The sequence below is a fragment of the Pipistrellus hanaki genome (assembly GCF_964339955.1).
Source record: "Pipistrellus hanaki genome assembly, chromosome: 18".
NCBI classification, from domain to species: domain Eukaryota; kingdom Metazoa; phylum Chordata; class Mammalia; order Chiroptera; family Vespertilionidae; genus Pipistrellus; species Pipistrellus hanaki.
In genome coordinates this window covers 30,529,059-30,544,114 of record NC_140520.1, presented here as the reverse complement: position 1 = coordinate 30,544,114, position 15,056 = coordinate 30,529,059, and the positions used below count along the sequence as shown (strand labels likewise).

The 15,056-nt window shown below is 44.2% G+C and overlaps 1 protein-coding gene and 1 long non-coding RNA gene across 11 annotated transcripts in view; one reads left to right on the top strand and one right to left on the bottom strand.

Moving 5' to 3' along the window:
• Nucleotides 1–271: 271 nt before the first annotated feature.
• Nucleotides 272–14,596, bottom strand: LOC311612674. Its single transcript, XR_014793329.1, has 3 exons — nucleotides 14,467–14,596; nucleotides 13,899–13,965; nucleotides 272–1,402 (listed from the first exon to the last, which is right to left on the bottom strand). It is a non-coding gene; the product is annotated as an uncharacterized lncRNA (long non-coding RNA).
• Nucleotides 14,539–15,056, top strand: part of CD55 (CD55 molecule (Cromer blood group)) — a 29,611-nt gene continuing 29,093 nt past the window's right edge. For all 10 annotated transcript variants that reach the window (XM_084865789.1, XM_084865782.1, XM_084865788.1 and 7 more), the window contains exon 1: nucleotides 14,539–14,671. In XM_084865789.1, coding sequence (XP_084721915.1) covers nucleotides 14,560–14,671 — 112 coding nt within the window. In that variant the 5' untranslated portion in view covers nucleotides 14,539–14,559. The remainder of the gene's footprint in view (nucleotides 14,672–15,056) is intronic.

Genomic DNA, 15,056 nt, shown 5'->3' with positions numbered 1-15,056 from the left:
CCCTGCTGGACCTGATCATTGCTTCTGGTCATTTCCAAACCTACAGACTGGAGCGGGGAGGGCTGACGGATCCCACCAGGGGTCCTCAAATTTTTTAAAGTGGGGGCCAGATCACGGTCCCTCAGAGAGCTGGAGGGCCGGACTATATGAACTAATAATTCCTACTGAAACACCTCAGCTGCGCTCACTGCCCAAAAAACCTGGCGGGCCAGATCAGACTCCTCTGCGGGCCGCATGTGGCCCGCGGGCCGTAGTTTGAAGACCCCTGTGCAGAACAAACCCCAAGAGTACTTCTTAAATTGGGGTGAATATTCGCTTTCTGACATTTGAAGAAGGGGAAGATCTCTGCAGTAGGACAGATCTGTAGCCCTCCAGGGCACAATCAATGCTATTAAATGGGGTCTATCCATGCAGGTGCTTCTTGTGAATAATTTTACCTTTTTCTTCTCCTGGGCTATGGTTGCAATGATGTTTAACCAAAAACTTTTGTTGTTTGTTTTTGTTTGTCTTTTTAATCTCTCTTTACACAATAGAATCTCCCTCCCCCCCACTCCACCTTTCTCTCTCTCTCTCTCTCTCTCTCTCTCTCTCTCTCTCTCTCTCTCTCATCTTTATTTATTTTATAGAGAGAGGAAGGAAGAGGGGAAGAGAGAGAAACATTGTTTGAGAGAGAAACACTCATCAGTTGCCTCCCATATGCATTCCCACAGGGGACCAAACCCTCAATCTGGATGTGTGGCCCCATTGGGAATCGAACCAGTAACTTTTCTGTGTGCAGCACAGCTCTCAACCAACTGAGCCACACCAGCGAGGGCCAAAATAGGATCTCTTTACCAACTCTTCAGAAAAAAAATTAGATGTGTCAAGAGAGCTTTATATGATAGTGATACAGGAAATAAGTGGACGGAGAAGTAAAAGATAGTGAATGGCCTTCCCCACATTCATCCCTTTGCATGATTTTGAGGAGGCTTTATGCACGTGTTCTAGGCAGTGGCCAGCAGCAAAGAGTCTTTTCCTTGGTGGAGTTGGCAGAGGTTAGGAGAAGGGAAGCAGCTTCCAGGACTTGGGGGACAACGCCTTTCTCCTCTTGAAACAGGGGTGGAGTGAACCTTGAAGAGTGTTTGTGGGATAGGCTGAAGCCTTACATCTGCTGAGAAAGGAAAATTCCCTACCGAAAGTCCGGGAAAGATGTGTTGTGCGGGAGGGCTAGATACGTGAGAAGAGTGGAGAAGTGTGAAATAGGCGCGAGAGAATGGCAGAGAGTTGATGAAGAAAATAGGCACTAGTGCAAGTTCAGTCCAGATGGCTTAGTGTCCATTGTGTTGTCTTGTTTTCTCCAGGAGATCCTCTGAAGATTTAGAGATGAGCAACAAGGGAGTTCATCCAGCTTTGATATTTGGCCCTGCAGATAAAATGGAAGAACAACAGGGTAAGAAAGTAAAGGCATTTACTTTACTTGGTGGTGTAGCTCAGCAGCTGAGCATCAAGCCAGGAACTAAGAGGCCATCGGTTCAATTCACAGTCAGGGCATGTGCCTGGGTTGTGGGCTCCATCCCCTGAGGGAGGCTTGCAGGAGGCAGCTGGTCCATGATGTTTCTCTCTCATCAATGTTTCTCTCTCATCACTCTTCCTTCCACTCTCTCTAAAAAAAAAAAAAATCAATAAAAATATTTGTTTTAAGAAAGAAAAAGAGGAGAAATCATGGTCTACAGAATACCAATCAGGAAAGAAAGAAATGAAGACAAGCAGGAGCTAAAAGAGAGATAAAAGTGGAGGAATCTGTAAATTAGAGGTCTCAGTGAGGACACAAGAGATAGAAAATAACTGATTAAAGGTTATGTTCGGAGTCTGAGGTATAAAACTATTTTCAGAGCAGGAGCAATTCCAGGTGACGACAAGTTCCAGGGTGTGTGTATGGAAATGCCTGGCTAAAGTAGAGAAGTCATTGGAAATAAATGTCTAGAGTATCAGACATGAATATGATATCATCCTAAAAATGTGAGGGTGGAAAAAAAGAGGATTCCAAGTCTCCAATGAATTAAGAGCAGTGGTGAAGAGAGGCGAGTAGTTGACAGAAAGCAGAAGGCATGGAATAATATTGCTAAGTAGAACCATCTCCACAGGGGCAGGGCCATTTTTTTTTTATAAGAGAGTGAAAGAAATCAGCATCATGGGACAAACATATCATTTTCTAATAGAAACCACAGAATCAGTGAGGAGGGCTTGGCACTTGTAAAATTTTTCTTTTACAAACTTTTAAGTAGGAAATAAGCCCTAGTTGGTTTGGTTCCCCGGGTAGAGTGTTGGCCTGCAGACTGAGGGGTCCTAGGTTTGATTCCAGTCAAGGGCAGATGCTCGGGTTGCAGGCTCGATTCCTAGTAGAAGGTGTGTAGGAGGCAGCCGATCAATGATTGTCTCTCATTGGTGTTAGTCTCCCTCTCCTTCTCCCTCTTCCTCTCCCTTTCTCTCTGAAATCAATAAAAATATATAATAAATGAATAGAAAACGAATAAACATCTTGCAAATGACATGCTATTTGTTTGTATATTTTCTCTAAGTCATGTTTTCTGCCCCTTAGTTTATCATAGTTTTAGGCTCTGCCTTGTTCTGTTCTGTAACTGGTAGAATATCTTACTGGCTTGGACAGCTCTGTAATGTACTATGACAGAGCATGTAATGTGCCATACCCAGATCCTTGTGACTCACAATTTCTAGGAAGCATTGAGAGACCTTGAATGATAGATCTACAGTTAAGTGACGTGAGGGTTTTTTTTATTAAAAGCCCATGAGATGAGAGTTACTGTGTACCAACCCCGGAACAGGCTAATAAAGTGGAAAGAGTGTTGAACCAAGTCACTGCCCTTGACAGCTTCACTTATCAACTTATTCATGTGCATTGACTACAATCTTTTATGTCATGCACTGGTAGGTAAACATAAAGCTGATTCACTCCTAATCCCTGTCTTTGAGAGGCCATGGTCTAGTGACTTAAACAAATGATGACAGGTCTTTGTGAAGGGCTGTAATAGAATACCGTACAAAGGGTTATGAATGTCTTTGTGGGGAGGATGACGATAGTTCACCTGTATTGGAGTAAGAGACGTAGGAAAAGGGCCTAGCAGTTGCAGTGAAAAAGAACATAGCAGGTAGGAAAGAATAGCTAGTTCAGCCAGGCTTTAATGGAGGGTATGCGGAGGCAAGAAGCAAGAGGTATCAATGGGAAGGTATAGACTCTATACTATAGAGGAAGCAGATCCTCAAGGGCCTTGAATGTTATGATAAGGAGTTTGGATTTTAATCCATAGAAAGGTTCTATAGGATTTAGAAGAAATATTTTTAGATGGCAATATGAATTGAGAATAGAGGGGGGTAATGGTCCGGGAAACTCAAGGCTAAATGATCACTGAAAAGATGATTATGAAAGAAAAAACTTATGATATAGAAAAAGAAAATAGAAGATGTTTAGAAGGTAGAATCCATCAGACTTGATGAGTGAAATGTATGTTGAAAATGAGAGTTGAGTAGAGGAATTCTAGAATGACCTCAAGGATCTGACCCAAATGTACCTGGTGTCTTACAGTGCCATTAACTATGATTAGAAACACTAGAAGAGATGGAATTTTGGTTGGAGGAAGAAGCAGCAGCGATGACTGGTTAGGGAGGGAGATGAACGTATCACTTTTACAGGATGGGTTTGCGATGGCTCTGAGAACTCCCAGAAGCGGTCTCTGTAAGTGGATGGTTATGTGAGTCTGGAACTCAGAAGAGAGTTCAGGTTGAAAATATAATTTGAAAGTCAGTGTCTACGTTTTCCCCAAGGCCATGAAAGCAGATCTTAGAGGGCACAGAGCTCTGATGCTCCGTCTGAAAGGCCTGAGATGAAGCAGACACAAATGAAAATGTTTTTCCCTTTCATTTTTTCCTGCTATTTTGAAAATCATCTTTGCTGAAAAAACAAACAAACAAAAAATAAGTGAGATAGAAGTTGAAGAAAGACAGCGGAGTGGTGGAGAGCATGCAGCCCCCAGAGGAAACTCTCTCTGTCTTATGTTTTTTCCTTACGCATACATACCTATGATAAAGTTTAATTTATGAATTAAGCACAGCAAGAGATTAAAAACAACTAGTAATAAAATAGGATCATTATAACCACATGGTGCGATAAAAGTTATGTAAATGTGGTCTCCCTCAAAATCCCTCACTGTACTGTACCCACCCTGGTTCTTGTGATGAGGTGAGGTGACACAATGCCTCCGTGATGAGGTGATAGAGGTGAATGATGTAGGCATTGTGATGTAGCATTGGGTTATTGTCAGAGTTACTAAAACACGAGCACTGGGATACCTCCACAGTCTAAGCAAGAGATGGTTTATTTTTTCTATTTCTGTTAACTATAACTTTATTTCCATGTTAATGCATAGTCAGATTGATTATTATCTTACATATAGAATTTACAATGTTCATCTTGCTTGATACCTCGATTGACTAAGCGACTAACAGGTGAGTAGTGTAGACAGTGCGGATACACTGGACAAAGGTGATTCACATCCTGGGCAAAGGAAGCAGAATGACATTGGGTTTCATCACGCTACTCAAAATGGTGGGCAATTTAAAACTGGTGACTTATTTCTTCCTAGAATTTTCCATGTAATAGTTTTGGGTTGAGCCTAAATTAAATGGAAAGATAAAACTGAAAAGCAAAACCTCAGCTAAGGAAGGACTAATGAACTTGGACCATGCTAGGTGGGGAGGTGTTTCCTTTTGAGTGAGTCAAGAGAAATTATATGCCAGAGGTCAGCAGGGAGGCAAGTTAACCCTTAGCAATTGTGTTTATCCACAAATAAGACCGGTGAGAGGAAGGCAGGGAGAGGTTCAGGTGAAATGACAAAGGGCCTTGATGACAGAGTAAGAAGACTGGTTTATCAGGTGGAAACAATACATGATTGTTGAGCATGTGGAGCTTCATCTGGATATTGTACTTGTAATCAGTTGACAGGAGAAGACAAGGTGGGAAGAGCTGGTGGGGACAGCCTGGATGAGAGTTATTAGGATCGAGACTGGGATGAGTGAGAGTGGGAAGAGAGGGCTGAGCTCTGGGTGGGAAGGATCACTGAGACATGAAAAGAAAGGTTGGATTTTGTCTTCTCTACCAGGAAGGAAGATTATCAATGTAGAAAGGATGAAACAGATGTGATTAAAATGGAATTAAACTGCAAAAAGTTCAAGTAGAATATCTGTGTGTTTTTTAAAGTAAGTTTAAATCACTAGATAACCCAGAATAATAAAATGTTTAGTAATTACGAACAGAGTCAGCTAATAGAATTTCTTTTAAAATGAAATAAAGATCTCTAGAATAAGAAGTATTTTTGCTCTATATGGAAAATGAATAAAAATAGGAAAAAGAAAAAATAAGCTAACTTCACCCCACTCCAGATTTAGTTGACATTTTGGGTTATTTTTTCCATCTCTTTTAAGTATAATTTTGTTTCCATGTTAATACATAGGTTGATTATTGTCTTATGTATAGATTTTATAATTTTCATCTTGCTTAAATAATCAAGATCTTAATAAAATAGTTCATATTCTATTACAAATGTATTTGTACATGTGACTTTTAATAATTGCATAGCATTTAGTAATATGAGAATATTATTTAACCAGAGATAGTTGGATATTCATACATTATACATTTTCTTTTTACATTAATGTAATATATTTCTGCTTAAATCCTTTTCCTGTATCGTGGATTATCTCCTTGGGCTATTTTTCCAGGTATAAATCTTCAAAAAACAAAAACAAAAAAAAACACAAACAAACAACAAAAGCATATGAAATAAATATTCAGTTTAAACATAACTTTTTAAAACATTGGATGAGATAGTTCTCTGCAAAACCTTAGTGAAGGAAAAAAAAAAAAAAGACTGTTGTATAACCACCCTGTTGCCCCGAGGGACAGCTGATAATGACACCTGGGAAATAACACGACATAAAAAACATCTAAGGAGGCACAAGTCAGGTTTGATAATTAACATCAGAAGCACAGCCCAGTTAGATCTATATTTATGTTGTTATTCTGCACTTAAGTCTATTTATATGTTATCTCTATTTAACTGCAGACATGAACAAAGCATCGGTGTAATTGTTCTCTTCATTCATCATGTTGTTGTTTTAAAATTCTGAATTAATGGAAACAGTAGACAATATTAAAAAGATACCTGAGCCAGGTAATACCCAGGGAGACTTAGAGTAGAGGGATAATTCTGGTGCCTGCAGGAGTCAGCTATTGACTTGGCAGTGTACTGTGAAGAGTGAGTGGTAGCCAGGACGTAAGCACAAAGTCTGCAGGCAAATGAATTGGGCTTGCTTTACCCTGATGGTTACCAGATGTATGCTCTGGGACTAGTTAAGTAATCTTGGAAATTCGGAACACTTACTTCACAGAGTGGATCTGAGGGTTACACCCCAGAGCAATGAAGTCCTAGACACATCTAAATTGTTGCTGTCATCACCCTTGCACAATTCTAATGAGCTCAGATTGTAATTCTGCTTATTCGTTGGCAAGATCATAAATCAAGGCAAACAAAATGCAGATGGGACTACAGTAGGGGTAGGGGAAAGGGCCAAGGTTTAAAAATACTGAATCTTTGTAAATGACCTAATTTTTGCCAAAAAACAAAACATACAAAACAACAACAACAACCAAATTCTAATGGGTGGGGAAAGAATACTGAATTAATTCAACACTATTAGCATCTCCTTTGAATACTTTATATTTGTTTTGTAGATTTTTTTCTAATTCCATGTCCTGGCATGTCCTCTTTTATAGATGAAAAGTAGGCAAGTCCTGGTATATGAATGATTCATTCATGTCAGTCATTACCATAAATTTTTTCTAATATTAGAGTCCCAGTACATGAAAATCATGTGGGGGTCTCCCAGAGCCTGGCCTACACCTTCTCCAATCTGGGACCCTTTGGGAGATGTCCAACTGACCAGCAGTCAGACATTCCTCTCACAATCCAGGACCACTGGCTCCTAACCACTTACCTGCCCTCCTGCCTAATGCCCCCAATTGCCCTCCCTTGCTGGCCTGATTGCTCCCAATGGCCCTCCCCTGCCAGCCTGATATTACCCCTAAACTCCTACCAGCCTGATCTTGCCCCTAATTGCCTTAGCCCCTACCACCATGGCTTTGTCTGGAAGGAAGTCAGACGTCTGGAAGATGTCTGGTTGACCTGATCTAATTAGCATATTACCCTTATATTAGTATAGATTTATTGAACTAGAGGCCCAGTGCACAAAATTCATGCACGAGTGGGGTCCCTATGCTTGGCTAGTGATCAGGGCTGATAAGGACTGGGCCAGAAAGGAGGCAATGGTTGCCAGGCTGGGTGCAGAAGGAACAGATGCCCAATGCCGACAGCACCATCATCAGCATCTCGCCACCACAGGGTTTCCCCCCTTCCCGCTCCTTCTTCCCTTGCTGCTGAGCTGCCACTGCGGTGGGCAGGTGGTGGGCCAATCAGGGCCTGCCAGCTGTGGGGAGAGACAGAGCATGGGAGGGTGGCCACTGGCCCTGAGGAGGGAGCAAGCCCTCGAACCCCTGGGAAAGGGGCTGTGTCCACAGGCACCCACCCCCGGTTCCCCATCCCAATCTGGGGCCTGGCCCTGATTAGCTGGTCAGGGCCTGCTGGCTTTGGGGAGGAACTGTGGGAGGTTGGCTGGCCGGGGAAGGTTGGCTGTGGGAGCACACAGACCACCAGGAGCCAGCTCCTGCATTGAATGTCTGCCCCCTGGTGATCAGTGCGCATCATAGCGACCAGTCATTCTGGTCGCTTAGGCTTTTATATATAGAGATATTTTCTGTGGGTCAAGCAACATACCAAATGGTTTACATGCATTATTTCATATATCCTTCACCAAACTCTGTGAAGTAGGTAATGTGGTCAGACTTGTTTCACCAGTATAAATGTGGAATTAAAGGCACAAAGTAGTTGACAATCAGTCTGCACAGAAAGGGAGCAATGGAAAAGCATGTGAGCCTGTCAGTTTGACTCCCAAACCTTCCCACTGTCTCTGTAGTATGCTGTCTCCCATCTCTTTCTCTTTCTCTTTCTTTGTCTCTCTCTCTCTCTCTCTCTCTCTCACACACACACACACATACAGCGCTCACATACACACAGTCACATACTCACACACACATATATATTCATACATACACCACACACATACATATACTCACACACATAGTCACACATTCACACACCACAACTTTCCTGGTCCCTGCCTCTTAGGTGAAAATTCACTGTCGTCTCAGAATATCCGGGTTTGGCAAAGAAATGCTCATTCACCCGAGTCAAACATTACACTTCCATGTGGCTGCTGAGCCTTTCCTTACGAACATGGGGAAGCTAGAGGCAGGGCAGGAGCCATCATGTCGGGTTACACTGTCACGTGGTGCTAGGCCATGTTAGCTAGGTATTGCTAAACGTTCATCTAGTGACAAAAAGAAAGACATTCTATACTCGACGGATGCCTTGATTAGTGAGTTCCTGGAGAATAAAATTCCTTTATTAGAAATAGGAGATTACTTTGCCAATCATATAAATCTCTCACCCCTATACTGTACAGCTGAAACTAATATTATAGAATAGAGGATGTCAACTGTAATTGAAAAAAAGAAATAGGAGTCTGCTCATTTGTTTTCATTTCTTTTTACAATAGAAAACAAGCCACTTATTTTGCAAAACACAATTGCTCTCCTTTGCAGCTACATGAAAAAATACCTCAATAAGACATTTTCCTGGCCACTTGAAGATTCCCCGAGAATGATGTTTGACCGAGTAATGATTGAAAATACGAACTAGACTGATTCCTCAGAGTTTAAGGCTCAGACTGAGGAACTGACAGGCACACGCAGGACTTGGGAAGCATAGAGGAAGGTACTGGATCTGATGTGGGGAGGAGGTGATGTCAGACAGTGTAACAGAGAGGTTACAATCCAAGCCCCAGCTCACCCCTCACAAGCCACGTGGTTGGGGCTGGTTACACAGTGTTCCTAAACACCAGCCACCTCACCTACCTGGTGGGTGATACTATTTGGCTCACAGTTTTGTATCCATGGATTTACAGGAAATCACATTATCCTCTTCTCTTTCCACTACCTTCTCCTTCCCCTTCATTGTACTCTAATTTGGGGGTCCCCAGGGCTCACCCCGTGGGCCTCTTAGAGTTTTGTTTAACTTTCTCCCTTGGTTACCTCGTTTTCAGCCATGTCTCCTCCAACATTTCCACCTCATCTGTGCATCTCCACACAGACACTCTGCTAAGCCACTTTATTTTTTTAAAATATATTTTATTGATTTTTTACAGATAGAAAGCCAGAAACATCGATGAGAGAGAAACATCAATCAGCTGCCTCCTGCACACCCCCTACCGAGGATGTGCCTGCAACCAATGTACATGCCCTTGACCGGAATGGAACCTGGGACCTTTCAGTCCACAGACCGAAGTTCTATCCACTGAGCCAAACCGGTTTCGGCTGCTAAGCCACTTTAAATAAACAACAACCACGCAGACACATTTCAAAATAGGGCACACCCCCCAAAATTCTGAGTCATCTTACCGCCTTTTTTCTTGTTCCTTATCTAATCAGTCACCAAATTCTGTAGGTTTTTCCATCCAAATTTCTTTGATAAGAACCGGCCTGGAAACACAAATGGCTTTCATAGTTGTGCCTTTGCCATGCCATTCTTCCTCCTTTTCCTACTTTCCCTATTGCATTGACATATTTGTCATTATTTAGCCAAGCCACTAGACCATGAATTGAGCCTCTTCCACCCTTATTGGCCAGGTTTCTCTCTCTCTTTTCTGAACACACACCCACACTACATTGGTTGAGGCATTTCCATAACATTTGTCCCATTTATTCTACCTCCCTGGTAGAACTTATTAAAAGTAAATTCCCTGAGGGGGGATTTATATCAGTTTATATCAACACCAATAAATAATTCTCAGCACTCTGACACTACCTGAGATAGCATGGTATCACACAGGTTAAGAATTTAGTCCTACAAGAACGCCTCCCCCAAAAAACAAACAAACAAAAAACAATTTTTGCACACCAGCAGGGTGTCCAAGAAGTCACGTCCATTCTGACACTGTTTACCTAGAGACAAAGATGGCATCGAAATCCACCGGTTCAGGATTCAGTCCTACAAGACTGGCCTTCCCTGCAAACACACACACTTCAGATGACAGCAGCAAGCCCGGGCTTCTGTGCTTCTGGCCAACTGGCCACAGATTGGAGGTTCCAGCAAACCCTCCACTTGAGAATGCCGCTTCCAGGTGGTTACCTGTGCTTAGAAGCACAATCAACTGGTTGTAAGTCAGAGGTTCCCACATCTCCGTCTGTGGGTTCAATTCATTTGCTAGATCGGGTCACAGAACTCAGGGAAACCTGTTAGTTATTAGATCACTGGTTGATTGTAAGAGGCTATAACTCAGCAACAGCTATTGTAGAAGGCAGACATGCATGAAGTATGGGATAGAGGGGGAAGAGGGGTAAACTCCCATGCCCTCTCCAGGTGCACCACTCTCCTGGCAACAACACGTTCACCAACCCAGAACCTTCCCGGACCCAACTTCTTGAGTTTTTATGTTGGCTTCATTGAAGTTCTGACTGATAAACTAATTGCCATTGGGAATCAATTTAACCTCTAACCTCTCTTTCCTGGAGGTCCAGGATGGACTTAAAATTCTAACTCTCTAATGACATGGTTGGTTCCATTGCCAATCAGCCCCCATTCCTTTGGGAAGTCCAAAAGTTGCCTCCTTTAACATAACAGAAAAACAACCTTTTCAGGCCTGGCAGGCATGGCTCAGTGGTTGAGTGTTGAACTATGAATTATGGTTTGATTCCTGGTCAGGGTACCTGCCAGGGTGTTAAGCTCTATCCCCAGTGTGGTGTATGCTGGGAGCAGCTGATCCATGATTCTCTCTCATCATTGATGTCTCTCCCTCTCTCTCCCTCTCTGAAATAAATAAGAATATATTTAAAATATTTTTTTTTTAAGAAAACAACTTTTTCAGTCTCAATGCTTAGAAAATTCCAAGAGTTCCTGAGAACTGTGAGCCAGGAATTGTGGACAAAAACCAAATATACATAAGAAATATATTTAGATTGTCTGGATGACTCAATATACATTTCTTGAACATCACAGTTTCTTATATAATATATCACAATTAGAGATTCCTGAATGCAAGTATGGGCCCCTTCCTTACTATGCTTTTAAATACTAGATGATCTCCAATTTATTAAAAGTCTTTGATGTGGTCCCTGTATGGTTCCTGAGACAGGGGTGAAAGCTGTGTTAACTCTTTTCTGCCAAAAGCATAGACCTGCTTTCTATTATTAATTTTTTAACCTAATTTTATCCGTTTGGAATTGGAAAACTCTACAGAGATTATTTTAGTTCTAAAGTCTTTCTTAACCAACATGGAACTGGAACCCTGAGGGATAAGGTGACTGGGCTTAGAACGATTAACTAGCTTCTGGTAGATTAAGTCTGAAGACTCAGGTCTACGTATTGTTGACACCAAAAGGAGCTTGGTTCTCAAATCAACATCCCAAAATACCTAATTCTGTGGCCTCCATGCAGAAGATACCTTTGCTGACCGCCTGCAGTAAAAAAGAATGCAGTGTGGTAGAATAAAAGAGGTTAAGTTTAGGTTTGGAATCAAACAAATTGGATTTAGATTCTGGCCTGGTCACTTACTGAGCCGCTCAGATTTTGGTTAATTAACTCTCCGCTTGTTTCCTCATCTATGAAATGTGGGCACTTATTCCCAGTTCATGAAGTTGTGTCGATGACAAGGTAAACGTATTATAGGAAATGACTGAAACCACAGCAATTTGAGGTCATTATTTAAAGTAATTTAACAAGTTACACATTTGTATATTTAGTGTTTCTTAATCATGCATACATTTTCATCCTAGGAACTTTTTCTGAATTAAGTAAAGGAATAGTGGATTTCTCTTCTTTGCCCTCAGAATGTTGAAATTTTGGAAATGGCCTGAAGTGTTACTAAGAATCAGCCAGTTATTTCTCATAAAAGTTCCTTTTTTTCAATGTATTATCTAGAACCATGTGTTTTGGAAAGTGAATGCTTAAAGAATTCAATGTTGCTGGGTGACAGAGATAATTTTTTTTTGTGACACTTTGCAAAGTTCATTTTTTTTTTCTTTTCTGGATTAAAAAACCCGATTATATTCACTTAATAAATACATACCTCTAAATTTAAGTCTGGCAGCTCCATGACTGATCTTGACCTTCAGCTCCTTGTCATGGTGCTACATTGCCTTTCACACCAGTTCTATGAGCTCAAGCAGAAACAAGGACTACCTGCCCATACTGGCCTGGCAGAAGGGTGTGGTGGGCAAGGTTCTGGGGGCGCTTAGGGAGAATAAATGAAGCCCTGGTATTACTTCTCAAACACAGCTGGACCCTGATAAACTTAGTGCTTTTATATCAAACTAGAGGCCCAGTGCATGAAATACGAGCATTGGTAGGGACCCAAATGGCTGCCAGATGCCAGCCTGGGTCTCCCTCACTGCAGTTGGCCAGCCCAGCCCCACCCCCTGGTCGAACGGGCAATTTGCATATTAGGCTTTTATTATATAGAATATGAAAGTAAAAGTAAGGCGGTTTAATATAAAATGTGAGAGTCACACTAGATGGTTTTAAAAGCCCAACTTCTATATTCTAGCATGTTTTCATAGTGACAGGTTTTTATGAACGATTACAGGAGTTCCTTGCCTGGAATCCCTAAAGGATCAGTTCCAGGACTGGCTGACCCAGGCTTCTGTTCAGTGTAAGTAAGCAGGAGTCAGAGAAAAGCGCTCCTGTTGGAAAGTGGTGTTTTCCTCTTTATAAAGCTCCTTCTGACCCACAAGGAACAATCAAGAAGCATCTCAGGAGGAATATCAGGACAAGATGCAACAGGTAGCCCCACTGCTGGTCCAGGGACGCAGGGGTCTTCAAACTACGGCCCGCGGGCCACATGCGGCCCGCAGACTCGGTTTTTTGGGCAGTGAGCGCAGCCGAGGTGTTACAGTAGGAATTAGTAGTTCATATAGTCCGGCCCTCCAGCTCTCTGAGGGACCGTGATCTGGCCCCCACTTTAAAAAGTTTGAGGACCCCTGGACTAAGGCATACTCCCAAGGTGTTTGAGGCGCACACAGGAAAGCCAGGCTAGGACTCTGCTAACCAGACTGAGGAAGTTACTGAAGGGAAACACGTTCTTGAGGTTACTGCCCACGCGTGTGAGCATCTGGCCTTGCCACTGATGTCGTTTAGTGCCTGACAGGCACAGCGCTGGGCTGAGGGACTCTGTGCTGCGGCCAGTACCGTCCAAATCACTATCCTCCACACGGCTGCACAGTGGAACTACTTCCCCGAAGCCCTTTCACTAGTCCTGATGCCCCGGCCATTCTCATGTAACCCAGTTGAGGTGTTGCTGGGACATTTGGATTTAAAAAAAAAAAAAAAACAAAAAACTCCTGTGATTCATTCCAGTGTATGGCCAGCCACCCAACCCACGGACATAGACTTAAAACTTTCTAGCAAACCTTTCTTTTAAAACCCACTGCCCTATCATCTTGCTTTCTGGCGCTTGGTGTTTGTGGTGTCCTGTTCCACTCCGCCCCAACCTACTGTGAATTTCTCCCAGCAGTCAGACTAGATTAGTCCCAGAGTGGAATTCACCGAGAGCGCTGGCAGCGGTTCCGCCCAGACCTGGTATGAGCAACAGTCCCTCCCCCGTGTTGCTCCACCTGCTTTTCACCTCCTTTCATACTTGCATTTTCCCATTGCCCAGCGCCCTGGAAGACTACTTACCGCGCCCTTTTCTCTCGCGTCCTCTGCTTGGCATCGGACAGGCCCCCTGGCAGCAGGCACCGCGTCCCTGGGAGGGGGTCGGGGGTGGCAGGGTCGGGGTGGGGGACACTACTCAGCTCCAAGCCTCGCAATCCCCGGCTCCTGCCGCTCAGCCTGGCAGCCCCGGCGCCTGAGGTCCTCTCATCAGGTTCCTGGTGCGCCAAGCCTGACCACTTGGAACACACCCCATCTCCTCTGTGCCCCCCAATATTTGTGTTTACCTAGAAAGCAGGTCTTCGCTTTTTTTTTTTCCAGACGGCTGCTCGTCGCAGGCCCCACCCCAGCAGCAAAGAGAAAAAACTGTCCCAGAGAGCTGGGCTCCGGGCCCAGGACCCCAGGTCCACAGACAGGGGTCCCCGGGGGGCCGGTGACGCTGGCGCCCCCGCCCTCACTCCGCCCAGCACCTGGGGCGAGCAAACCCCCTGCTCCGCCGCCCCCGGCCCCACCCTTTGGTGATTCAGAGCCCTGAACCACCCAGGGCGCTCATTTAAATTGATTTGCAGGACAAGGACGATCCGCTGCTGCCTACCGATCCACGCTGCAACCCGCCGGGTCTCTCGAATCTCTCGGATCTCTGGGTGGAGGCTGCTGAGCGCCGGCGCTGGGTCCCCGTGGCCGCGCCATGCGTCCCGCCCGGAGGGGCGCCCCCGCCGCGCTGCGCCTCCCCGCCCGGCTGGCCCCTTCGCTGGGGCTGTTGCTGTTGCGGTTGCTATGGTGCCCACACGCTGCGCGGGGTAAGTGGGGGACCCAGCCCAGCGGGGGGAACCCTGAGCCTGAGTGTGTGTGTGTGGGGGGGGGGGGGGGGGAAGGGAGGAGAGTTGGAGGGGGCGGAGGCTGGCAACCAAGAAGTTGGGGTTCTGGGAAGGTGAGGGATGTGTGTGGGCATGGGTCCTGGTTCCCTGTAATCCTCTACTTTTGTATCACACGATCTCACGCATCTAGGGGAAATAATGAACAAAAACTGACCCGGAGACAGGGAAGCAGCGATCAAGACTCTCAAACCTCAGAGGGAAGGCAGGGGAGGGTGGGGGGAAAGGGGAGAGATCAGCCAGAGGACTTGTGTGCATGCATATGAGCCTAACCAATGGGCACAGACAACAGGGGGGTGAGGGCATACGC